The following is a 26,775-nucleotide window of genomic DNA, read 5'->3' as shown; positions in this document are numbered from 1 at the left end:
GCTAAGACCTAAAGCAGTTGCCAAAGCTTGAGCTTTCTTACTCAAGGGATTCAAGAGTCCCTCACGTGCCCACTTGTCTTAATTTCATTAAATGTAAAGCCTTAGAAGGATTCTATTCCTCTAGTTAGCAGGCTCAAGAGCTTTGGTAGAAGGGAGAGGTGAGAAACTTAGTTGCATTTACACACACAGATTGTGTGAAGCCTGCTTCCTTGGGAAACATCTCCAAGAATTGTGTTGGCAGAGAAGAAAAAATGTGTCTTCCTAAAGGTCAGTTTCTGCTAATAAGTTACAAACACTAGCTGCCTGACAAATACTTCTGGCCTTAGCTTTAAAATTATTTGTATTTTATGGGGTGCTCTGAAAAGCATGGTAAGAACTTGGCTTTGTGACAGCAGGCAGGTTAGAAGGGGATGAACGGGTGAACAGGTAACAGACTAGAACTGTTACTAGCAGAGGCTGACTGACTTTTGTGTGTGATTAGCTAGTACCTTTCACCCGAGTAGTCTTCCCTCTGCTTAACCCAATAGCCTTCTGACTGAAAGCACTTGGAGGGATCTAGGGAGAGCTGGCTAGCTTTAACATCATTTCTGTCTTTGGGCTCTCCTGTTAGTCAAAACCTATCGCGATGAAACAGCTTTTTATCGTCTTACAACTGGCCATACCTCAGACTTAACACTGCCTCTTAAACAAACCTAAATGACCTGAAGTCCCACCTATGTTCTTCGACCAGCTGTGGCTCTTTAAAAACACGTCTTCTGTGGTCTTTTCGGCGTGCTGCTTTCTTTTCACCTGCCCCCGACTTGCTCTGACAGACAAGTGCAACTTTACCTTTGCGGCTGGGTCTTGCGCTACATGGAAATTGAATGCTCCTCCCTGCTCTCTGCGTGGACGGGCTCACGCGTGAAGGTTTCCCACCCTGCAGCGGAAGATCGGAACGTTTTGGTGGGCCGCAGGCTGCCGTGCCGTTCCCTCCACGGGGGGACGGCTCCCGCCTCCCAGCGGGGTCCCGTGTCCCCCAACACCCGGGTACGCCGTTCCCTCGACCTGTCACGCTTCTGGCCTGGTGTAACCTGAGCGTGTTGTGGTTTATTTGTTTTCTGCTCAGTTTACGACAACACCGCGCAGTGTCGAAACGGTTACATAACACCCGTAACGGCTTTATATAACTGTTTTGATGGCAATACTTAGGTATCCGCGCCTCCCCCTCCCCCCCCCGGCACGCTCTCGGTCACGCAGGACCCCCCCCCCGTCTGGCCGCGGAGCTGCCGCCTCACTCCGCCGTCCCAACCTCTTCCTTCCCACGCGCCCGATTAAAAACGATCAATACATCCTGCGTCACCAGCGCACGCTGCACACGCTCCCTCCCCCGCGGCGGCGGCGGCGGCGGCGGCGCGGCTGCCTTGCGCTGTGCAGCGGCGCCCCCTGCCGGGCGGAGGGAGCGGCGCCTGTCCCCTCACCGCCGCCCCCCCCCCCGCCCCGCTCCCTCCCGTTCGGCCAATCAGCGCCCGCCTTCTCCCGCCCAAATACTCCCTCCGCCGCCCGCGCGGGGGGGAGGGCGCTTCGCGGGTTCCCTCGTGCGGCAAGGTAGCGGCGGTGGGTGCGGCGGGGCTCGCCGGGCGGGAGCCTCGCGCCGTGCCCCGGACCCGCTCCCCGGCGCGGCCGCCGCGGGGTTCGGCGCCGGGGCCGGGCGGGCTGCCGCCTCCCTTTTCGCCGGTGGGCCGGCGGTGCGGGCCCGGTGCCTCGAGGCCGTGCCGTGGGGGGGGGGGAGTGCGGGCCCGGGCCTGATGGCCGAGCCCCTGGGAAGTGTTGAGGCTTTCGGGGGTGGGGGTCACAGGCCGTGGCCCAGCACTCCCAGGTGGATGAGAGCAATGCCCAGGAGAGGCCGTTAGTGTGCTTCCACTCGCGTGTTTCTGGGTGTAACCCAGCTGTCAGTTGTTAAGATTCCTTCAGCGCCCCAAGCTTCTTTAGAGGACCTGACTTTCTTCGGAAGTGCTTGTTTGTACACAAGCTACCCTGATCTCTGTTTTGCTCCCTGTGTATTTTTGCCTGTTCTGTGAGAAAATGATGGATTTTTTTTTTCCTTACAAGTTCCTTTGCACAGAACAATGGATAATGAGGGCCAAGACTATGTTTCTGCAGAAGTATCTGATACACTGGAATCAGTTTCTTTTCTGAACATAGCGGGTAAACCCTCACCTATGGAGTCAACGGTATTGCCTAATACAGAGGAACAGGAGGTGTGGATTGGTTTTGTAATACATCTTCTGATTATGGGGTTTTTAAGCTTTAATTCTGCCAAACATTTATTTGGTAAGAACTGCTCTATTCCCCTGCCCCCAAGATGTGTTTGACTCTTTTGCTTACTTCTCATTGTTTGCAAATAGATCACAGCCAGTAGCAAATGCAGATGGTCAATGCTATGTGATGCATTGGGCTAAGCTTTTGAGAAGGGAATAAAGGACTTCAGTAATTGCTCTTTGAACGTAATGTGACTGTGCCGTTCTGTTTAGTAAACTAAAAAGGATATAGATCCTTGTTGAAAGGTTGTTAGGTGCTTGGAAATAAAAATCTATAATGCTGTGCTGCAGTACGCTTTCAAAGATAGTACAGCCATCTCTGCTTTGTTAGAATGGTAGGTTTCCTGATCATCTTCCCTCAGGTGACTTAATTTTTTATGACTAGTGGAGTGCTGGTCACAGGAGGTCTGTGGAGAACTTTGGCAGCCAACTTGTTCATTCGGCAGACAGATTTACCAAAGTAGGGACTTTGAAGCTCTGTGAGAAAGGAAGGAATGCTGGGATCCCTCTCAAAATCTCCCTGCTATTACCACTTCACCTGGATGGGCAGACTTTGGTGTAATGATACAGGATGGAAAAGCCCACCTTAGCAACTGAGAACTGTTTCATGGTTGTTATTGTGAGGAAGATGAGGGGCTAGTGCCTGGATGGTGATAATGAAGCAGTCTCCTGAGGCTAAGAATGTGTCAGTCAGTTAACTGAATATGCTCCATACAAAATGGAAGTGCAGTACTATGGAGCAGCTGTTAAAAAATACAGCTTGCATTCAATACAGAGGGAGACCAGAAGGTGGAAGCAGTGCAGTTTATGCCTCCAGTGTGTTCTTTTTAAATCAAGATACTGGCTTTGCAATGAAAGAACACTAATGGGGGGGGGGGGGACGGGATGGACAAAAAAGGGGTTATTTAAGGACATGAGGAGGTAAAGAAGCAAATAAAAGCTTAGGGTCTGAACTGCACAATGAAGGAGAAAGTGAGGCAGTAAGATAAACACGAAATACTGCATCAGAGGTGTGTGCTGATATGATTTGGGGGTGCTCTGTTTAAAAAGTCACTATTATAACTGTGTATTTTTATTTTTTTTTAATGAATAGGCATATCAACCTTTGAAAGTCTTTTTGAGAGTGAGGCCCTTTTCTATAGCCGAGCAGGAAAACCGTGAATCTCAGGTTAGTTGTAGAATTAATAAATAAGTTTTTCTTCTCCCCCAAAGAACACCTGGTATTGTAAGCTGGGACTTTCTTTTATAAAAGCTATGTACTGCTTCCAAATAGAATTAGTGGACACCTGGATAAACGTAACTTTTTAAATCACAATTTTTACTAATTTGCGTGGTACAGACATGCACACCTGTAGCTCTGCAAAATTCCACTGGGTACATTATTTAAAAGTTGGTGTCACTCTTGACTCTGTACAGTGCTCAAGAATTGAAGGAGTTTCATGGAAGAGATTATGCAATTCTAGGAGTAATTTGGGTATCTGCCCTTGAGTTTCTTTGGAATGCCTGAATAGTCTACTACCTTGTCCTGGTGACTTGCTGTTTATACTGTCAGATTCGGATGCTTCAGGGTTTTACACACACATACATGTGCACATGCAAACACACAGAAATACTCTCCCCCCGCTAATCCATTGTGAACACTGATGCAAAGAATTCATTTAGCTGTGCTTGGAGGACAAAGTCTACAGTGTATATCTCTCAGCCCTCATCTTTGCAGGGCCTCACAGGGTCTTTGATAGAGCTCTTGTTCCTGACCTGTTTGGAGAAGGATTTAATATTAGTTCTGATTTGCTTCTTGTGATTTTTCTTTCTTAAAATGTATTCTTGCATTTAATCTGTCAGAGTTGGAACCTTTGTATTTTTTTCACTTGGATTTTTTCTTTTTCCCCCTCAACTTCCGTTCACCTTTCCTTAGGCAGTTCTTGTTGAGTAGCATGCACTGTCACCGTGCTTCCAGTTTAGTATCATTCAGCAATCTGAGCTGGCTGTAAGGGTAAATTGATTTACAAAATCAAATTGTTTTATGAGTTATCTCATTCCTCTTTGGAATGGGAAATTTCTGACTACCCGATCATTAGTGAAACTACTTGTTCTTAAAAGCAGGGAGGGAGGAAAAAAGTAACGTTGAAGTTTGTACTAGATTTTTTTAAAGCTCGTCTTCAAGTAGTTCATGATGAAATAGTTGGTCTTCCAACATATAGCTGTATAACCTGTTTTGCATGGTATGAAGGCTTTTTCCTCAGCCTCTGAAAACTATGAATGCTTGAAAGATCCTCAAAGCCTTCAATGTTTTCTACTCTCTTAACTATCACCCGAATCCATGAGGAAGATGCTTGGTAACAAATGAAGAAAAAAACCCCTTCCCATCTCTATAATCAGTGAGAGATCAACTTAATTTTTAGGTCTTTTTTTCCTCCCTGCCATGCATAATTTTCAGGAAAGTATCTTTGCTCCAAATGTGTAACAAGAAAAGAAGAAAGTAGAACCCAAGCCCTTTTTCTTATAGCTGTAGACTGACACTTTAAACAGAGAATATCAACAGGGTAACTGATCTGTTGTTGCTTATAGAGGTAATGATTTATGCAAGTAAAGCTTAAGAGCTCTGGATGAAATTCTGTACTCTTGATACAACTGCCAGTGATTCTCCAGAGTCACTGGCTGGAGAGCAGGAAGTTGTGTTCTTTGGATACAACTATGTGTATGGTGCCAGAAATGGTCCAACTCCTGCCAACTTACCTGTGGGGTTAGCTAGGAGAGGCAACAAGAGTGACATGTTACCAGCTGGATCCCAGCTCTGCAGATCTGACTACTTCAGGGCCTCTACTCAGAAGCTTCTGTGAGGCCCATGGCAGCTGATGGCACATGCTGCAGAAGTTGGATTCTTCTGTAGAACTCTAGGATTTAGTACATCTGACCAGCATGCCTGTTCTGGCAATGTGGAGGAATGTTAAAGAGTATATGCATTTAGAGCCTTCCACAGTGAGCAAGTGATTGGTGTAAATTCAGTACCTAGCTTCTTAGAACTTCCATACCAGTTTATAAATAGACTTTTTAATTGAGTATCCTAGGAAGAGCAGTACTTCCTATGTACGTGCTACACATAGATTATTAGTCTTACCAACTCTGGCCAGCCTCTGAACATAAATGTCAGATTTAGTTACAATCAATACTTGCAGCTGGTACTTCAATACACTGTTAAGCTATACTGGTACTTTGGTTTGTATTTTTGGTAGCCTGTCTAGTGTAAAATAAATTTTCCTGTGATACTGCATTTTATATGTATCTAGTTAGTGAATGCTAGGTAATTGTATTTTGCCTTTACTTAATTGAGAAAAGGCAATCAAATTAGTCTTGAAACTAATTAAGTTTCCTTCATTGCTGATAATACCATCTATCAATCAAAGGCTAATGCTTCAAACTTTTTTACTTTATTTATGCTGGTCATAGCTTGTTTCACACTGAAAATGATTGAAGTGCAAAACCACTAAATTTCTATATAGCTTTGTTTTCATAGCTGTGTGGGGTACTGCGAGCCACAATCACAAAATACCAGGGTTTAGAAAGTTAAAAAAAAAAAAAAGTTGCTGGAAGGAATCCTAGAAAATTTTTAAACCTCTTGGAAAACTTCAGGCAATTGCCTTAACTTTGTCTATGCTCTGGCTTTCATGTGAAGTGACTCTCTGTAGTTGTTGCATGCCTTGAGAGATTCTATGTAAATTTTGCAACTGTTCGTAGCTCTAGTAAATAGATGAAAACACTAGTTTGTTTTGAGTTGGTTTGGTTTTTTTTCAGATAGCTAGCTTCCTAAATAATTTTGCATGGTGTTTTGGTTTACCTTGTTATGGTTTTTAAGGGTTGTGTAACTATTGAAGATCCCCAGACAGTTATTCTTAATGCACCCAAAGAGTCTTCTGCAACGAAAAACAGTGAAAGAGGGATTGGTCATTCTGTGCACAGGTTCACCTTTTCTCAGGTAGGCAAACTTTTTCCTAATTTTTAGTTATAACTTGGGGTTTTTTTGTTTCCACTATGATGATAAAAATTGAATTTTCTACTATATCATACAGTGCAATTTTTTTTTTAATTACATGTGGTGGTACTTGCAGTAAAAAAACTAGACTGCTTATTATTTGCTGTTAGGCTGTCAAGAAAGCTGTATTACAATGGAGTTGCATATTAGATGAGACAAGCAAGCTTCTCTGGCAGCTCTGTTGTTTTCTTTGATTAGATGCCATAGAAGCTTCTTGTAGGCACAAACTTACTGTGGTTCTGCTGGTCCTGCAGATGCCCTCATCTGGGAAGTGTTACAGGAAATCACATGTAAGCATACATATGTAAGCATGTGTTTAGGGACCTACTTTTGAAAGAATAGTAGCCTAACTGCTTAAACTTTCTATACTGGAAGTAAGTTTCTTAAGTTCTTGCAGTAGGTAACAGAGTTATGTTCTTACAGTATGAAAAGATAAACAACTCCAGGCGTTGAGTCATTTACACCATTGTAATGCTGATCTCATCAATGGTGGGTCTGGTGCAGAGTGAGGAGGGAGTTGTGCATCACCAGCAGAGCTCTTGAAAGTATCTGCTAAACAGTATGTGCTCAGTAGCATTCTGAGCAGTTTATTTTACGTGTAGGAAAATATTAAAAAACAAGTGTAAGCCTGAGTGCCTCTCAGAATTAAGCAGGCATCCTATGAGAACCCAACAGAAAATGCTGAATCAGAAAGGGTTCAGGCAAGACAGAAAACTAAGCTGATATCTCCTACTCAGCTTGCTCTGAAAAGCTAGTCACTATTAATCAGTGCTTAGTATTTTGATATACTAAACTTCTTTGTGCCATTTATCACTCCTTTTTTTATCTTTTTTTTTTCCACTTCTCCAAGGTCTTTGGACCAGAAACTACTCAGCATGAATTTTTTGAAGGCTCAATGAAAGAGATAGTAAGAGCATATGTTAATGGAGTGAATGGACTGGTGTTTACTTATGGGGTTACAAATGCAGGCAAGACATTCACCATCCAAGGTATAAAATGTTCGCCAAAAAGCATATATAACAACCAAGTCAAAAATCCAATGAGAAGTTTATGTGAATGTCTGTCTACATTTTGTCTTTTGTTATTTTAAGGGACTTCAAAAGATTTTGGTATTTTACCTCGCTCACTTGATGTGATTTTTAACCACATAAGGGGAAGACATTACCTGAAGATGAACTTCAAACCATATTTGAGCAACAATGTTAAGAAACTGGAAGATGCACAAGTTAAGCAAGAAGAAGCCATAAAAACTGCTATTCTTGCATCACTGAAAGAGGTCAGTGGCCAAATACTTCCTTGCTACTGAATGAAGCTTCTTAAAAGCTTCCTAACAGATTATCTTTAATAAAATCTCTGTTTCACTATTGGTTCTTTAGATTTATCTAAATATACAGTATGGATACTTGGTGAACCTTGGAATAATAAGGCAACTGGCTGGTTTTGAAGCTCAGGGTAAACAGGAAGAACTTTCTGCAGCAGGCAGTGCACAGTTCAAACCAAAAACCATTGCAAAGCCAAAGCCTGGATTTCTATAGAGGAGCAGTTCTGACACTGGTGACACTAGCTCTTGAAAAGTCTCTGAGAGCCGACCTATCTAAAACCTGTTTCTTAAGTGAATCTTCTTTTGGATCAGGTTCCCAGGCTGCATCTTAGGGCAGTTGCTCAAATTCCAGTAATACCTCAGGACAGATGGTGGCAATGACTTAGCATGGGCAGCAAAGAAGGCAGAAGAATCCGTTTTGGTGGAAGACAGTCTTAAGGCAGATTAAAAAGTTTGTAAACCTGTGATTATATAACTTCATAAAGAAACTTTCCTGATACAGCAAGTGAAGTGAGATGCCACAAAAATAATTTCCTAAAAGGATTACAGCCTGCTTTAGAGGATTGAATGTATCTTTAATTCTGGTCTCTGAAGATTGTAGGTAGAATAGAGGAGTTTCTACTGTGGCAGCTTCCTGTTCTCCTTATCTAGTCATTTCTGTTTTCAGTGTAAGAAATGGGTCTCACCAGAAAATGGGCACCCTTCTGTGTGTGACTGTTCTAAGCCCAGTTGCAAATTGTCACAAGATGTCTGGCTTTTTTTCCTGTTGTTCAAAACATTTTTAACCTGAACTGTGATTCTGTGCGTTTAATCCCAAAATGCAGTAGGCTTATCTGATTATCCTTCAAAGCAACTCTGAATTCTGGGAAGTATAGAAGTAATAATTGCTGGGTTTTCTTTTTTTCTGTGGTCTTTAACAACATTGGTATTAAAGTACTCCATTTAGCTCTGAAAGAATATCCTTCTATGAATCAAATTCATATGTAAAGTTCCACTCTAAATTCTATTGCTTAATTTAAACTCTTCAAACCAAACTTTTAGTCTGGGTCTGGTTAACTTTTGAGGAAAAATCTCGGATGAAAAAATCTAGGAGATGCTAAAGACTCTGTATTTTGAGAGTGTCTTAAAAGCTCACTCGCACTATGTATGTGCGTGTGCAAGGGGTGGGGGTGTTAAAGAAAAATTGAGATGATCAGGAGGATAGTAGGTAAATATTTTTAAAAACGTTATGGAACCTACAAGCTTGCAAGAAGGAACAAGCAGGAGCTCAAGGTCTAGAACAGGAGGTCAAATATCTTTGAAGATAACTATACAAATATTCCTTTCTGGAAGATAACTCTATACTTTACAAATATTCCTTTCTGTTAAATCACAGTCTGACTTTATTAATAGTTTAGTTACTGAATGTTACAGTAGGTGATCTAGATGCTGATGCGCTACAGTGAAAAGCGAGCAAGACTCCACCATCAGGAAGGAAAGGTAAAAATGCATCTAGAAAATAATACAAGACAAGACCTTGCTTGTGTGTTACAATGCTTCCATAGTGATAGCTCGGCTATCCCCAGTACTGAAGCCATGCTTCTTGATAGCTTGTGAATGAATAGCATCACTGTTCTGATGCTCACTCAAGCTTGTAATCTGAGAGCAGATATGGTTTGGTGGGCTTGGTTTTGGTTTACATGGATTTCTGTAGGCCCTTTTCCCAGGCTCAGTTTACATGTTATGCAGAAAGAGCTTGCTGTTCCTTTCATTCTCTGTTTAAACTGCTCTGAGTTACTGCAATACCCTTGTATTTAATGTTCTACTGTTTATATTCTCTATATAGTACTGCTGCAAAAACTCTTGCTTGGCGTAGTTCACACCCTCCTTTTCCTTCCTTTACTTGTTCTATTCATGGGATTAAATACTGGTTTTTACTGCATTAAAAGCTGCTTTACTTGCATTCCTATTCCCACCTGTCCCTGTATTTGCTGTTAAATGTCAACTTCTGTCACTGGGAAACAATGTCAGTTCCTGTTCCTACTTGTTTTCAGGCAGTCATCTTCATGCTCTTTTTCTGTATTTGGTCTTATGATTTGAAGAACAGTATAGCAAAATAGTTAATTCACTCAGTTTTCTTGAAATACCTTTACAAAAACTTATCACATGCACAAGTACTGTGGTACTGGGTTTTTTACATTCCATTACATTTTTGACACATGTAGATGTGCCATGCCTGTCAGTCTCATACCCTGCTTTAGAATTCTGCTTTGTACTTCACAAACAGAATGAATAGAATCCATGCTTGTGGTTATACTTGTAACTACTCAAAAAATATAAACATATAGACAGTGCAGTCTTTGCAAAATGGTCACTTATAAAATAAATGACAACAAAATCATATGCTATTCATCTTTAAAATATAAGATCTGAAAGTATGGCTTCATACTTTTCTCTTCTAAAAATTCCATTTTGGATATACCAAGTGAGTAACACAGGCATCAGTAGACACTCCATAATAATAAACTTAGCACTGCATTTGTATAGCTAGAACGTTATGGTTTACTTCTTTGAATCTGTTCCCCTCTTCTCTTGTAGGATGACCCTCTGTCAGGATTGGGTTTTGGGAAATCAGGGTGAATGTACTAATGAAAATTTATATTGGTGTATAAAATATGGGGAGGGAAGTAGTATGTGGAGATGTTGGAATCTCTACATAGTGGGAGTTGCTACTTCGTTACACTAGTTTTCCTAGGGGTAATTTGAAGCCTATGTCAAGTCTTGACAGGTTTTTAAATAAGTCTGTTGATGTAAAGAAATTCAGCAAATGTGTGTACTTAAACTGTTGTATCCATATAGGATTTTTAATGGCCTTTTAATTCAGTCTGAATTAAACCAACATAGACTGTTGGTTTATCAGATCTTTTAAGTCCTTTATGAAACTGTCATTTCACTCTGAGGTCTTAAAGTAAGTTTGACTCATACTCTCACAGACCTGGCACAAGCCTGTGATTTGCAAAAGTGACTTGCAACAAGCAAGCAAATTAGGAATCTCTGCTGCTTTAGTCTCTCTACTACCTACCACCCTGCCGTCTCTACCCCTGAAAGAAACTTCTCCAGTTCTTTTGGTTGACTGAAGTGCTGTTCAGATTTGTCCAGTAGTTCATAAAGGCATTCTGGGCTGTCACAGTCTGACAGAGGATCTTGTTTCTCCCAGAACTGTGAAGTAAGTCACCTATGTTAGCAGCAATTGGCCTCCAAAACAGGTTGCTGGGAGTAGCAGAGAGCAATAATTCTTGTGAGGGGAAAAATCATTTATTGATTTAAGTTCAGTACTGTTAAAAACATTTCATTTGCAGCCAGACTAAGAGTGGCTTAACACCTAATACTACTTCAATATTTAAATCTTAAATACTGGAATTAGTGTCATTTTTAACTTCTGCTGTTCTCATAGTCTGTTCATGTGAATGTAATGGTCTCTTATTTTCTCAAGGAGACAGAAAGCATCTCAAATACTATAACACATATGTGTGATGTGGAGTCGGATTCTTCCAACTGTACTTCAAAAAGTCTTCCTTCTGATTCACTAGGTAAAATAAAGTGGAAAAACAATTAATAGAAATTTAGGAATGTAAGTGGGTAACTATTGGTGGATTAAAAAAATCTCTATAGTATACTACAAAGTAAATATATGTAGTTTTTAACCAAGTTTTAATGGCTCAACTCTGGAGAAAGAGTAACTATGTAAAAATACTTTGATAGCTTTGCTCCTTTTGGGGGAGTTCTGCAAAGCTAATGTATAAACTGCTGGAAGCTTGTGGTAGAGGGGGGCAATAGCTTAGAACCTGGGCATGTTCTGGTTACAGGTGACTGCTAGGAAGTTTTAATGTTCTGGGGTAAACTCGGAGTTATGCAATACTGTGTATCTAATTGTACAAGACATATATACAAGCCTCCTCCTTTTAGAAGGTTCTATACACTGTACTTAAAATTTATCAAATGAGTTGTTTGGTCATTGAACTCTTTCTCTGTTTTGGGTTAGCAGAGAAGAACTTTGTTTCACTTGATGTATATAGAACTAAGATACACCAAAGAACACAGGCATCTGTGTGGATTTCCTTTTGTGAAATTTATAATGAATATGTGTATGACCTATTAAATGTATTATCTACATCAAAAACTCAGAAGCGCAGAGTCCTAAGAATTTGTGAGGATCAAGGAGGAAATTCTTATGTTAAAGGTAATACTGGTTTATGACCTCAGCAGTTTCACAGAATTTCTTTGATGATCAGAAGTGTATGTAAAAGGTTTCTTTTCACAGATTTAAAGTGGATTAACATTCAGACCACTGAAGAAGCCTGCAAAATACTAAAAATAGGAAACAAGAACCGAAGCTTTGCTTGTACTAGAATGAATGAGCAATCAAGTAGGAGGTTTGTTCCTCTAATTATAAGCATACTCTGTCCCTTTTCTTTTAAGGGGAGGGAGGTGGGGAAGGGAGAAGAAGACTTTAGAATATGTTTAAAATGAACCACTCTTCAATAATAGTTTAAGACTTTTCTTGATTATTCAGGTTTTATTATGAAATTCTTTCTGGAAGAAAGCTAGGAGAGGCCCTATGACTTTAATAGTAGCTGGACTTGGATTGCTATTCATGGCTTTGGACAACCAAAAAGATCAAATCACATTCATTTTTGAGTGCCAACAGGGCTATACATCTTGGCAAATGCTAATGGTGCTGAGTGGGAATAGCTGTGTGAGGATGTTGAAGGAAAAGCTGGATGATTCTTCATCACTGGCAGTATAGTTCTTGGAAACCTGGAGCCTGTCAGTAGGGGATGTAGGAAGGAGCGAGTCATGCAGTACCTTGCAGTGCTGCTAGATTATCTAGATGCTTTTAGATTGCTGTGTTCTAGCTGAGCTTACTTGGTATCTTAAGAATTCGGCTCCTAGCTCTTACCCAGCTCTGGAGAGGGATCAGGGAGAATCTGGCTTGATGGAGTGGGAGGAAATAGAGAAGGTGGTATATGTTCTGCTGAAAATGCCTTCTTACCTGATTTTAATGTCCTTTTACTAATTTGTCCTTTAAGTGTTTAAGGGCCATGTTGTATATTTAGATAATATATTCATAGTGTTACTAAGCCTGCTTTTTCTCTAAAAAGCAAGACTTATGCTGTTCTGTATTAGCTAAAGACAGCTGCCGTTAAATTTCATGCTGATTCCACCTGAATTTCACTCAAGCCTCAAGTAGTGTGGAAAAGAATTGTGTGCTTTTCTGGCAGAGTTTTGTACCTAGAATGTCTTCTTTTTTGCTCCAGAGAATATGCAGATTTCCACTTAGCTTGTTTCTAAATTTTTGGGTTTGTTTTTTGGTTTGGGGTTTTTTTTGTTTGGTTGGGGTTTTTGTTAGAAACTCTTCATTCTTAAATTGTGGGTTGGTCCTAAGAAGTAAAGCACTGCTTTAAATATACTAGATAAGTTTGTCTTCTGTTGTTCCTGATTTACTGGATAAACTGGGTACAGGGCACTTCTGGTTCTGGGATTTTCTCTTTGGTTTCAGACAGCATGTCCACTGTCTTTGTAGGTTGATGTTTAAAACAGAATGACTGGATTTTCAGGTGTTACAAATTTAACCTTTCTAGAAAACAGAGTAATTTCACAACAGAACAAACAACTGTGTATGTTGAAGTAGGCAAGATTACAGGACTGTCGAACCTTAACTTATTCCCTTCTGTTTGCAACCTATTTATTTCTAAGTTAATTCTTCAGATTTACTGAGTTCAGATACTGCCTAAAGTTTGCATACAAAGTGGCTACCTGAGTACTCATCTTCTGATCAGTAGACTTAAGTGAACCAGCTTGTTTTTCCTCCAAGACAGCTTGTAGGCTTCATGTGATATTTTTCCCTTTCCTGCATCAAAAGAAATGGAAAGTCACAAAATACAACTTTTATTGCCTCTTTTTGCTGCTGAATGAATGCATTGTGAAGGTAACTAATGTAAATTAGTGAATTAATTCTTGTTCTTTCTTCATCACTGAACTTTCTGTAGCAAACAAATTTTATTTTGCTTCAGTGACTGCTTAATTTTCATAATTGTGGTTATTAAAAAGGACTTCTTTCCATTCCAGTCACAGTATATTTTCAATCAGGCTACTGAAGCTGACTGACGAGCATCAGCCGCGTGTTCTTGGAGTTTCAGAGTAAGTGACTGCTTCAGCTGATTACCAGAATGTAAATATTTTAGAAAAGTTGATAAGGTGTAAGCATGCTAAACTGGTGAACTTTCTTTTAAAAAACAAATCCTCTGAGAGCTGAGAAGGAAATCAGAACTCCACTGGCTGCATAAAACTGACTGGAAACCTGGTAGGGACAGATGTAGAAGTGTTTTGTTGTCATTCTGTTAAGGTTTGGCTGAAGGAACCTGTTAAAACTCTGTCAGTAGTATGTAAATTGAGGGAAATATTTATATATATAGTCTTACATAATGGGGAGTTGGGGACAGAGTAGTACTACGTAGTACCACACTATATATTCCATTGAGCAGAATTCAAATGGCTGGCTGATAAACGCCAATCTCTAAAGTTGGAGTGCAGCAGTTAGTGCTGAAGACCCAAGGTGCGAGCTATGCCAGTGTATCTTTCTACTTTGGGACCAGACTAGAGTTTATGGGTTGAATGTTTGTGGCAGCATATCTGATGTGCTCCTGGAATGCAAATTTAAGTCTATCATCCAAAAAGAATGCAAGTGAACATGCTCTGGGACTGCTCCATGGTACAATCTACAGTAAGAGGGAACCATCAAGTGATTTGCTTAAGAACTGTTCTCCTTATCTAAAGTGCTGATGTAGGTGCACCCTGTTAGAGCAGTGCTAAGTCCTTACAGCCCTCTGTTCTTTTGTGGTTTAGAGAAAGTGGCCTAATCTTTTGATTTGAAGCCACTTAGATAGCTTTTTTGGTTTTTTGTTGATTTTTTTTTTTTCCTGATTAATTGTCCATTTAGCTTGATATGGAAAAATGAGAACAGCCTTGTAACAGAGTGGTTTAGTTCAGTCCTAGCTCCTACTGATTTCTCTCTTGTCTCTGTTGAGCAGAGGGTAATAAATATACTCCACTGTGAGATAACAGCTTTTAATGTCAGACATAACAGTGATAAATACTCTAAGGAAAGACAACTTGAGGAAATGACTGCATCTTTATTCCTTGCCGTTCCCTGTCTTGGTGTATTCCCCTGGCAGAGCTTGCAGCAGCTGTTAGATGAATGACAGAGTCTGTGTGTTGCTTAAGGAAGAAAAAAGCTCTTAATAGTGTACTGAAAAGGATAAAGATCATAAGATCATAGCCTTTCACACTGTTGAAATCTGTGCCTTATTAATATGTATAGTATTAATATGTACTTCAGCTGTGTGAAAGGCTATGATCTTACAAAGGTGTTACTTTACGTAAATAAATTTATGTATAAGTGACTAATAGTTGGGTTACATAAACTATTGAACTTCCAGAGGTGCCTGTATTTCAAGGGCTTTATTAATATGAAGCAAAAGTGATGAGATTCCTTGATTATCCAGGATAATTGCTTCTGACTGTAACCTATTGTACCATGAGGGACAACTCGGTAGCCTAAGTTCAGTAGCATGTAATTGCTGTAGCCAAACAAAGAGCTCTAAGGTGATCTGGGAAGGACTTCTGGCCTCTTATTTGCAATAGTGAACAAATGGTTCTGTAGCCAAAAGAGGCAGACTGGAGTGTATTGAAGCATACTACTATCCTGCAATCCTTTCAGTGCTGGAACTGGTGAAGGTGATGGTCAAAGTGCTTCTGTAGTATAGCCCCACTATGCAAAATTGTTTCAGAAATCCCTCTTATCTTGTCTGGAAGTCCTTACTTTAGGATTGCCACACAATTTGGGTTCCCAAACTGAATTCTTTATGTAAGAATGCCTACAAAGTTTTAGATGAATGCTACAGGCAGACTTCTTTGAATATGCTGAATAGACTGTCTTAGGAGCAGCGGTCTTGTTCAAGTGTCTTTATATACAATGGGAAGATAGGTTATTGCTGTTATCCTAAATACCTTGAGTAATGCCTCCTGGACAAGATGTCAACATTAAAATACAACTTATTCTGTGATCTAGGTAGGCTGAAATGAGCCACTTATTTACATTTTAGACACATAAAGAAATAAAAAACCATGCAGTTCTATGTTCATACTGTTTAGAAACAAGTTTATATGTGTGTTCTGGATAATTCTTTCATGCAGGTTATCTTTCTGTGACTTGGCTGGATCAGAGAGGTGTAATAAAACACAAGCCTTTGGAGATAGACTAAAAGAAGCAGGAAATATTAATAATTCTCTTCATATCCTTGGAAAATGCATTGCAGCATTGAAGCAAAATCAAAATCCGAAGTAAGTGACAAGTTGTAAACAACATGCCAAGTTTTAGGTTGAAAGCCTAAGCATCCCTTTATGTTTCTGTGAGAGGTTTGCGTAGTCACAAGAAAATTGAAATCTACAAAATCTTGTAAGCTTTCTTTATTACAGATGTCACTGGAACATGTGAAATGAACTTTTTTGTTTCTAAAACTTGTTTGTGGAGAGTAAAAAAGGGCAATTAGCAGCAAACTACCAAGTTTTTTTTAGTGTGTGTGTATGAGCAATACACTTTGTGTACAGAGCTCCTATTTTGTCCTCTTCCCTTCCACCTCCAAATTATACAGGTAGATTCATCAGACAGCTGACAGATGTCCTGTACTTAGCTTTTGGCTTGTTCCAGTATCTGCGTTGTAACACTAGGGAACTGCGATGCAGACACTATACTACTTTTACTTTTAAATAATTCAGCTTGTTGGAGAGCTTATGAGATCCAGGAAAGACCTTGCTCTTTGATATGAAATAGCTTAGGCTTAAGTATGAGCATCCTACTGAATCTCTTTCCTGAAAGAGAAACAGAATTAAGCTAAGTTACAGTATCACATAATTTTACAATTTTTTTTGTTTCACAATTTTATTATTCTTTTCTCCATGAGGATGAAGCCAAGCTATATTCCATTCAGAGAGAGCAAATTGACTCGTCTGTTTCAGCCGTTCTTTTGTGGAAAAGGCAAAGTTTGTATGATTGTAAACATTAATCAGCATGCTTCCACATATGATGAAACACTACATGTAATGAAATTTTCAGCTATAGCCAAACAGGTAAGAGTGCATCTACTTTCTCTGCTATTCTGCCTTCTTTGTTACTGTTGGTTTGTGAAATGATCAGGTTGTATGGACTTGTGTGATTCGGATTTTTGATGCATTATATGAATTCTTCTGCATGTGGCCTCCCTCTAAAAGGCTTCTAATAGTCTCGTGCATCCTCAAACCTATTTATGGTAAGAAGTTAAGATAGCTGCAGCTGTCTGGCTTGTTCAGTTCGGTGTAAAAATTAGTCAGGGGACTTTCAGATATGACTGGTTATACCATATATCTGAGCAAATGCAAGATTTCAATTCAAGCTTTTGATGAATTGTTTAACCTGTGTGCAGTTAGGCATCTGTTGCACAAGATGACAATTCTTCAAAACTTGTTGGACAGCTAATGGTGGCAGTAAAAGAAGTAGCTTCTTTCTCATTTTGTAGCCTAAATGAGATCTCTTGTGTCTGCATTGCTCCTGTTTGGTTAAGTGCAAGTAACTAATAACAAACAAAAAGGGAAGACTTTTCATTGATAAGTTAATGCTTGAAGGTAGCGTGCTCCTCTCCTTTGAAGGGAAAACCCCCTCTGTTAAGTTGACATGCTTTTATGCTTTTTCTGCTAGCTCTGCTTGTCAGCCTCCCATTAAATTCAGGACTTGGGATTGATGCTTGGTCTTAAGTTCATTCAGTTTCCCTGGAAGCTGCTGCTTGCAGAGTGGGATGGTGTGCTATGCTGTGTTTCATGGCAGAAATAAAGTCCTTTTCTAGTCTGGAACCATGGATTAGTTCTGACATGTTCTAAGTATGTAATGACATGTCTAATATGCTCTGAGAGAAAGTTTTTTCTAATTCTTTTCAGCTGCAACTTTCATCATAAGGTAAGAATGTGCACTGAGGAGACAAGCTTCTCTGATGTGTTGTTCTATGACATACATACTTAAAATATTTACGTAACTAGCAAGAATTGCTGAATCCTGGCCACAGTATTTCAGGAAGGAGCAGATGTGTTAGGGATTTGCTGCTTTTTGTTAAATTCCCCAGAAACTATGCTAAACCCTCATATTTTAGGGGGAGAGAAAACACCTTTCTAGACAAGCATTACTAAGTTTGTTAGTCAATAATCTTTCCCATTTTCACTTTGTTAGAGTACTGAATTCTTATATTTGTATTGATATGTTTTTGTTTACTAAAAGATAAGTAAAATTTTGTTAATGTTCTTTTATATTAAATATAATGTAAATAAAACAATGCATTCATGCCACTTCTTCCTAGTATTCTGATATCTGCAATATTGACAGCATTGATAAATCAGTGCATTCAACTCCGGATTTTCCAGGTAATCCAGACAATCCTACCCAAAAGTTTTGGTTATTTTCCACCCAAGCTAGTTGGAGGCAACAGCAAACCTATTGTGCACTTTGATGCTAACACATCTGTAGATGACTTTCCTGACAGTACTGAAACCTCTGCAGAAGAGGAAGTGGACATCACCATTCTGAGTCATGAGGTAGATACACATCTACTCAAAACTGTACCCAAGAAAGTCATTGCTATTAGTGCTAATATTAGAATCTTTAACACGAGATGTGCTGGAAGCTGTATCAAATGAGAACTGTAAGCTTCTGTTCAGTGTCAGGCAGACCTAGACTTAAAGTGGTCTAATTCCAAGGGAACAAGTGTAGTTGTGGAAGGCTGTCTGTAGCTTTCTAGTTAGGTCAAGTGCTAAATTTGGAATTCAACTGATTGCTCAAGGAGAAGAGTAAGGAAGCAGTATGTATGTTTAAAACAACATTATTTAGTTGTTTGTGCTCTTTTGGGAACAGCAGGAACAAGTTGTGTACCATTTTAAAAACAAAGCTATACAATCTAATAGCAATAAATTGTAAAGATCAAGTAGGCTTTATGTTAAACGGTTGTACAAATTACTATTTAAATGCCAAAATAGTAGTAAACTTTTTGATAGCAGAAACCATCAAGATGGAGAAAGGTTGTCTTTGCAGTAGAAATTCACATTTGAAAATATTTAACCTCTGGTGCAGCCTGCCTGAAAATAGAGGCTTCTAGAAATGCCCTCTGTGGATGGCTCTGTATGAATGTTTAATTTGACATGCATATCAATATGTGTTTCTAGTTTGTTTTCTGAACTGAAATATGTTAAATTTAGGATCTCTTGAAAACTACAGAGAACCTAAAGGAGAAGCTAGTTGCAGAAAAACAAAGTAAACTCCTTCTGGAAGTGAAGATACGTAGAGAGATGGCAGAAGCAATGTTCCGACAGCTGTTGGAAACAGAGGAAGCCTGGAGGCAAGTCATATTGCAGTCCTCTTCAAGACTTGAAGGATTCCACATGTATAAATGCATACATTTATATATACACATATATATGTATATGCAAGACATGCATACTCATGTTATTTAGAGAAGTTAGGGCTGGACAGTTTCAAAGCTTCTGATGAAAATGGAAGAAGGAACATTAAACTTGTATAGATCAGCCTCTTCCCATGTACAATGAAAAAGTAATGCTGCTTTCTGTTGACCTTTTCTCTGTTTAATTTATAATTACTGGAGATTGTCCTGACTCATTATTAATATTTAGCAGATGTGGAAGATTGTTACAGGTACCCCACTAAGTCTTGTGATTGTTCCAAAACTTAAACTTGGTCATGTTAATATGTGTGCATGTGCTTAAGGCAGTTTGAATTGTATCTCTCTGAGCTCTCCTGGATTCTTGCTCCTGGATGACTTGTGAACCATTGTTAGCTTACTATCTTACAAATTACTGTGGCTGCCTGCACTGATGTTACTAATTTGGGGATTTTTTTTCAAGTGTGTCCAGATTCCTCAAGCTGAATTCACTTCCTCTTAACTCTTTCTTCTTGAAATCAGTTTCCTGCTGTTTGAATTGTTAACAGAGACTAACCCCAAGTTAAGTTGTCAGCTGAACACACTATGGTTTAACACCTGCACTGACTTTAAAATTGTTTGGGTGCCTTTGGCCAAACACATAAAACAGCAGTGATGCTTTTTCTCTGTTGAGGTAATGTTCTGTGTTACTGCTGGGGCATTTTTTTAAATTGTGACAGGAGTAACGTGATATATTGAAATAATAAGGCAAAATGATTTTGGCATTTATTTTTAAGGGGAAAAATAAAAACCAAACCCAATGTGAAACACCCCCCCCTGGAAATATGCTTCAACTACCTGTTGGTGGATTTTTTTTTTATAATACTTTTGTTTGACAGATCTTAAGTATGTGTTCTTCTGTAGCATTTTTCTTGGTATATGCCAAGTAGAAGTTATGCCTTGGTGCGGGTCTGTAGGATCATTGAGAATGAAAAGGAGAAAAGGGAAAAAAAGTACTTCTTGGTCTCTTAACTTCACTATTTATGATTAGATAATTTTGATATTGCCAATTGAACACATGTAGTCAGATTGTAATATCTGGAATGCTAATATATTAAATAAAACTAACATGTTCTCCTCAGCAACCGCTTGGAAGATATGAAAGACAGTTATGAAGAAAAACTGGAGAGCAAATTTGAAATGTATAAAGAGGCAATCAAGAAACATGCATATGTGTGTGCAATGGAACAAATTGAAGACCATTATGTTCCCATAGAAGAATTTCTAGCTGAACAGGAGAAAGTTGAGGTATGACTTCACTGCTGCTAAAAAATGCATGCTAGCCTCTTAACCGTAAATTTTGCTTTTCCACAACAGAATCATTTGGGAATCCTAAATGTGATGCTGAACAGTCAAAATAACTAGCAGTTCAGCCTAGCTGTTCTGTTGTCCAGTGCTAACCACAAGGATAGAGATGCCTTCTGTCTAACACTACCTGTAGCATATACCTAAACTTCCTCATGTTTGAGGGCACAGTTCAGTCAACTCCAAGTCATCTTTATCTCTGTAGTGCAATGATTGGAACGCTTAGAGGGATGGTGTGTGCAGCAGTCTGGCTTTGTGGAGATCCTTGGCATTGTAGGGTGTAGAGTAAAAAACTAGTCTGAAAGAGCAGTGGGGAATTTAGTACAGGGTAGCTATTTTAACTATAATGGATTTCTGCTCTGAAGATCTAGAGGGAGGATTGTGGCATAAGAAACTGTGATGAGAAATCAAACTTTATGCAGGAGAGAACTGAATCTACTGAATGTACTTATACCTAGAACTGCTCAGAGTTGGCATTGGTAAGTTGCTATTCCTTTTTCAACTTAGCCCTGTTAGCCGTGTGCAACTCTACCAGTCTTTACTTCTAGCCTCTGCACAGATGGCTAAGTGTATCCAGGCAACAGATGAGACCCATGGGCCTAAGCCTTTTCAGAAGGTCTGTAGTGGAAGAATAGAACAACTGTGGTGTACACCAGAGGTGTTCTCACTGCACTCTCCTGTCCAGGAACTGATAAGACATCTCACTCCACTGGTAGGCAGGTTCCTTTCAAGACATGAGGGAAGTGGGTTCCTGTGTTAGATTGTGATACATAAACATTTCTGCTTTTACAGCTCTCCATTCAGGTGCTGACAAGCAACACTGTATTGTGTACTGGCCTCTTTTTCCAGCTCCTTCACACTTGTCTTTTTTCCCACCTTAGACTCTGGTTTTATGTTCACTTAAGCCCTAGCTATACACTGTGTTGGGGTGGAGGAAAATGAGTATTAATAGTGCTCTCTGTATTTATAGCTGCCTTTTACACTGGCCACAAGGCTGCATAAGGGAAGATTCAAAGAACAAGATGGTCTTGGTAGCAAGTCAGATAAGAGACTGATGAAATCCCTAAGATGTAAAATTCTTAATTGACAAAGGAGAGCACAACATGAAATCTGAGTGGGCAGCTTCAGAGAACCAGAATTAGATGAATAAGTTTTCTTGATGGTAACACTTCGTCGTGGTTTAACCCCAGCCAGCAACTAAGCACCACGCAGCCGCTCACTCACTCCCCCCCCATCCACTGGGATGGGGGAGAAAATCAGGAAAAGAAGTAAAACTCCTGGGTTGAGATAAGAACGGTTTAATAGAACAGAAAAGAAGAAACTAATAATGATAATGATAACACTAGTAAAATGACAACAGTAGTAATAAAAGGATTGAAATGTACAAATGATGCGCAGGGCAATTGCTCACCACCTGCCGACCGACACCCAGCCAGTCCCCCAGCGGTGATTCCCTGCCCCCCCCTTCCCAGTTCCTAAACTAGATGGGACATCACATGGTATGGAATACACTGTTGGCCAGTTTGGGTCAGGTGCCCTGGCTGGGCATGAGAAGCTGAAAAATCCTTGACTTTAGTCTAAACACTACTGAGCAACAACTGAAAACATCAGTGTTATCAACATTCTTCACATACTGAACTCAAAACATAGCACTGTACCAGCTACTAGGAAGACAGTTAACTCTATCCCAGCTGAAACCAGGACACACTTGTTTGATTTCTCACTCTGAAATACCACCCTAGCAATCTGACAGGTACTGAAAAAGAGATTGAGATTAAAATTTAGTTCTATGAAATATGTTCTTCCTTATTTAGCAACCTAATTGACAACAGTGTTTAAACACAGATGCACTGAAGTTTCTTTTCTGCCATATAGCTACTTTTAATACAGTTTGGAAATATTCAGACTGGAAGAGTTGACTCCTGTGTAAAGTAACTTCTTCCTAGAAGGTCTCATGATCTGAGTGTTATTCCTTACTGTGATTTCTCAACCATAACCATCACAACTTCCACCTGTGAAATGATTGTAAAACTGCATATACATGTGTAGTATAATTGAAGGACATGCAGTAGTGCATCAGGTTAAGCAGAAATTTAGACAAATTCTACCATGTGCCCTTTTTTTTTCAGGATAGAGAGAGTAAAATACTGCAATTGGAAAGGCAACTTGATGAACAGTCAAGGAGGCTGTTGGCTCTGGGAGGTCCAAATTCAGATATACTGACTACTGAAAATAACATGGAACTAGGTAGGAATCTAATCTGAATATTCAAATTTCAATTTACTTTTGGTATTGTGTATTAAAAAGCAAACTTTTCTTTTGCCTATAGATCTTATGAACAAGATGATGGAGAGAGCCAATGAAGGATTGCAGAAACAATGCAAAGAGAAAGAAGAGGTAGCTCTTGCTTAGTATTTAACAAATCTGGGGATAATGGTCCTAAACTCTGGCATAGTTCAATGCTTAAAGATCTGCACTGTAGACACAAATATGAAGATTCCTGCAAATGGGTGTCAAATTTACAAAAAAGCCCTTGACCAATTGTGGATGACTTTTGCCAGAGATTGGCTGTGTTCTGGCTTTACTCTAGTTTGTAAAGGCATCTACTACTGTAACAAGTCCAATGGTTAACATGATGCGAGTTGGAAGTAGGGAAGTGTATATAGCCTTGTATCGGAATTTGTTGTAAAGATTACTGTTACGGCCTCAGCGCTTTCCTTCCTGAAATGCTGCCTGCTCTTGTGCAGGGGAACAGTTACAGAATCTGGTAACAGTTTAGATCTAGAGCCAAAATAGTGCCTCAAACTAGTCCTTTCTGTAAGTACTGAACTCCACTATCCCCTTAAACTTAAGTAAAGGGTAATGTGTCTGTTCTTCAAACAAACAAGATTCCCATGTTCTGATTAGCATATAGAGGTAGAAATTAGGAGCTTCAGGCTGTGAGTGGAAAACAAATACTAATTATTTTTAGGTATGCATTTTTAATCTGTACCTTGAATGAACGTCTTGTAAGGCTACAGTTAGTTTCCCATGTTTAAAGATGATGAGGAGTGGGGAAGACACAAGCCTTGCTCCTTTCACTAACAACAAATAGGAATAGGGGTTGGAGAAATAGTTCCAGCTGGTTCTAATAAACCATGTAAATGGAAAGTGAACTTAAATCCCTTTCTATTGAGAAAGTGTATTCCAAAAATAACTTTTTCCTTACCAAGTTTAATGTCTCATGTTATGGCCCTGGCATTTGTTTTTCACTCCTGTTCTTTAGAGCTCTACATAATTTTTCCATTTCCTATGTCAGTTTAAAATTTTGATGAAAGTTTGGCTTTTATGCTTATATGGGGATACAGTATTGATTGTTTTGTGTGGCTAGAAAGTGTTAGAATGATGGGAATGCTGCCTGGCAATTACTGAAGTGAGAGCAATTTAAAGCAGTTGGTTCCATCCGTGCCCTTCTGCTGCTTTGCCTCACATATCTGTACATGCTTGATGAGTAATTCACTACTTGTTTTTCCTCCCATTCAGCCACTAAACATGGGCAAAAGGTGGTGAGTTTTTTAGCAATCTAGCTATTTTCTCTCCAACCTTGTAGAAGTAAACTAATGATATAACATTAATTTTGCTGGTTCAGAGTTTCTTTTCCCTCTCAGGACTTAATCCATCAATATTCTCACTAGAAAGGTGAGGTCTTCTGTTGTAACTGTGCTCCAATTCATTATATGAGTAGTGTTAACGAGAAGGGAGTGTTCTTTTAACTACCTTTACTGAAAAGGACCGGACTGTTCCAGAAGTAGCTTAGTCTGTGCTGCTGTTCTTTGGCTGACAGGTGTGTGTAAATCTAGTAGCTTCAGCACAATAGCTCTTGAATGCTCCAGCTGTATTTTATCACCAGAAATGATGGGTTGCGACAGGAGATCGAGAGAAGCAGACTTCATGTTCATTGCTTTGATCTTGCAGTTTGCACTGTTCAGTATTAATCAGAAATGCTTACAGTGTCTGTATGAGTTCTGGTCATAAACAGAATTAACGTAAAACATGCTGTTTAGAACTTCAATGTGTATGGGTTTTATTTTCAGCTTATAAAATCTCTGAAGTTTAAAATACAGAAATTAAATGAAACCCTGCTAGAAGCTAATGAAGGCTACAGAAAAATGGCAGAAGAGAACAGTCAACTGAAGCATACAATCATGCTCAAGGTTTGTCAACAATTTAAAAGCAACTTTAATATGGCTTGTATCCATAGCTGTACTGGATGTTTCTGCATCTTTATATGTGTAAAAACACTGTTCAGTCTTATTAATTTATTTTGATGTTAGCTTTTTTTCCATCCCTAACTTCCTGAATTATAAGCTCAGAACCCTTGTGTTTCACTCCTTGACTTTGTATCTTGTAAGACAAGATTAATTTTTCAGTCTATGTGATTGACTCAGTCAATAGGGTAACTCCGTGCTGACAACTCTTGCTAGTCTAAAGGTGCCACAAATTATTGTCAAGCAAAGAAAATACTACTCAGAATTCCATAGTCATGAAGTGTTTTGCTGAGGGCAAGCAAGGTGTCAGTGCACAAATGTTAGTGCAACACCTAAGGATCTATGGCTTTAAAGCTATACTGACACTCTTGCAGAGGTGGCCAAGCTTGATAAGAGATATGGGCAGGTAAACTAATTAATACTGAAATAGAAGAAATCTTTCCTTCAAAAGCAGGGACTTCATAAAGTTGACAGCACCTGACCTCAGATATCAACTAGATTCCTAAATTTAAAAAAATGAAAATTTTGAACTCTTGACACTTTGTATCTATGCCTCATTTGTAATCTGCAAATGAAGCAAGGCAGGTATAAGACTACTTAGTGATGTTTTTCTTTGACATTAAATTACCTTCTGCATGCTTTTTAGTCTAGGTCTGACACTAAAAATTATTAATCTTGAGCTTTGTTTCTTAAATGGTTCTAAGACAAGGAAGGTGACTTTTTGTTAACCACAAGGATTAGAGAGCATCTTTAAGGCTCTGTATTCTGCCCACTCAAAGCACTTATTCAGTCCTGGTTAGCAGACTTACGACTATAAGAGTTTTGATTTGACCAGTTTTGCTTTCAGTAATTGCAGGTTAAGACAGGAAAGCTGCCTTTATTTGGTTCTTAGAACAACAGCAACTCTTTGCATAGTGTGGATAAGCATTTTAGAATCAGCTTCTTAGACTTGGTCTCTAACTAGATCTGATGGCCCTGTAGTTTGCTGTTCTCTAAATTACATAGAAGTAATTCAGAAGAATGGCTACTGAATAGTCATTTGGCATAGTAATAACAAGGGTGTTTACTGGTATAGTAAAATAATCCAAAACAGAAAATTAATGAAAAAGACCTTGGAGTGTTCACATACCTAAGACAGCCTTATCCTCATAGGATCAAGAAATGAATAGTCTTCAGAACTGGGCTAAACGTGTTCTTGAGCTTGAAGAAACAGTGTCTTCCCTGCAGAAAGAACTTGACAAACAGAAAAAGCATTTCTCTATAGAGGAGCCAAAACAACAAAAACCCGGGAGAGGTTTGTTGGCTAACCTGAAATCCACAGTAGCAGCCACTGCTAGTACACCTCTTGGTGAAGGCTGAGGGAACTATGAAGGTGCTTCATCCTTTTCAAGGAAACAAGTACTGTTCGCTCATAAAGCAAAAGAATAATATTTGATTAATCAAAGTGTGCAATTACTGGGCTTCTTTATCAATCTTAAACTGTTGATAGCTTTTTCTCACTCTTAGATGCCATCTTCAACTGTCATGTTAACTGACATGAAAATATTTAATACACAACTTTTTAATTGAATCAGGGTTGAATTTAGAACTATGTAAATTTAGGTCTAAACTTCTGCTTTTACTGTTGATAGAGATGTGATTTGAGAAATATAATTTTAATTCTTGAGTAACTGCTATTGTGGTCTTCTATACTGATAAATGTGTGATTCATGCTAAGTGGGATGTTTCTCATCTGCTGCTCAGTACCTTTTTAAATTAAGTATTTCATTTCATTGTTGATTCCTAGAAATCAGATGGCTTGTAAGCTTAATCTCAAATAGTTAGAATAGCTTGGTTCTGAAGTTAATATTCTGGCTTTGACCTGGAGACTGCCATCTTGGGACTGAACTGAGCAAATTGCTAAAAGAGGCAACAAAATGAGGTCTTATCTGGCTCCTTGCTGTTTTTCAGGTAACTTGGCTTTTTAAAGAAGGAACTTGTTTTAATGTAATTTGAATTTCCACTAAGAATATGCATTAAACTT

At 39.2% G+C, this 26,775-nt stretch overlaps 1 protein-coding gene across 1 annotated transcript; it reads left to right on the top strand.

The window, feature by feature from the left end:
• Positions 1 to 2,105: 2,105 nt before the first annotated feature.
• LOC142029062 (kinesin-like protein KIF20A) lies at positions 2,106 to 26,775 on the top strand. Its single transcript, XM_075023321.1, has 18 exons — positions 2,106 to 2,237; positions 3,391 to 3,465; positions 6,151 to 6,270; positions 7,178 to 7,316; positions 7,419 to 7,603; positions 11,121 to 11,217; positions 11,670 to 11,867; positions 11,949 to 12,060; positions 13,757 to 13,828; positions 15,884 to 16,030; positions 16,651 to 16,816; positions 18,134 to 18,304; positions 18,962 to 19,101; positions 20,283 to 20,448; positions 22,635 to 22,752; positions 22,835 to 22,902; positions 24,579 to 24,698; positions 25,905 to 26,775. The coding sequence occupies exons 1-18, from the start codon at positions 2,106 to 2,108 to the stop codon at positions 26,109 to 26,111; spliced, it is 2,433 nt and encodes an 810-aa protein (XP_074879422.1). The 3' UTR covers positions 26,112 to 26,775.

This window comes from Buteo buteo, chromosome 3, assembly GCF_964188355.1.
Source record: "Buteo buteo chromosome 3, bButBut1.hap1.1, whole genome shotgun sequence".
Lineage (NCBI taxonomy): Eukaryota > Metazoa > Chordata > Aves > Accipitriformes > Accipitridae > Buteo > Buteo buteo.
Note: the sequence above shows the minus strand (reverse complement) of the source record. Positions and strands in the feature narration are given on the sequence as shown.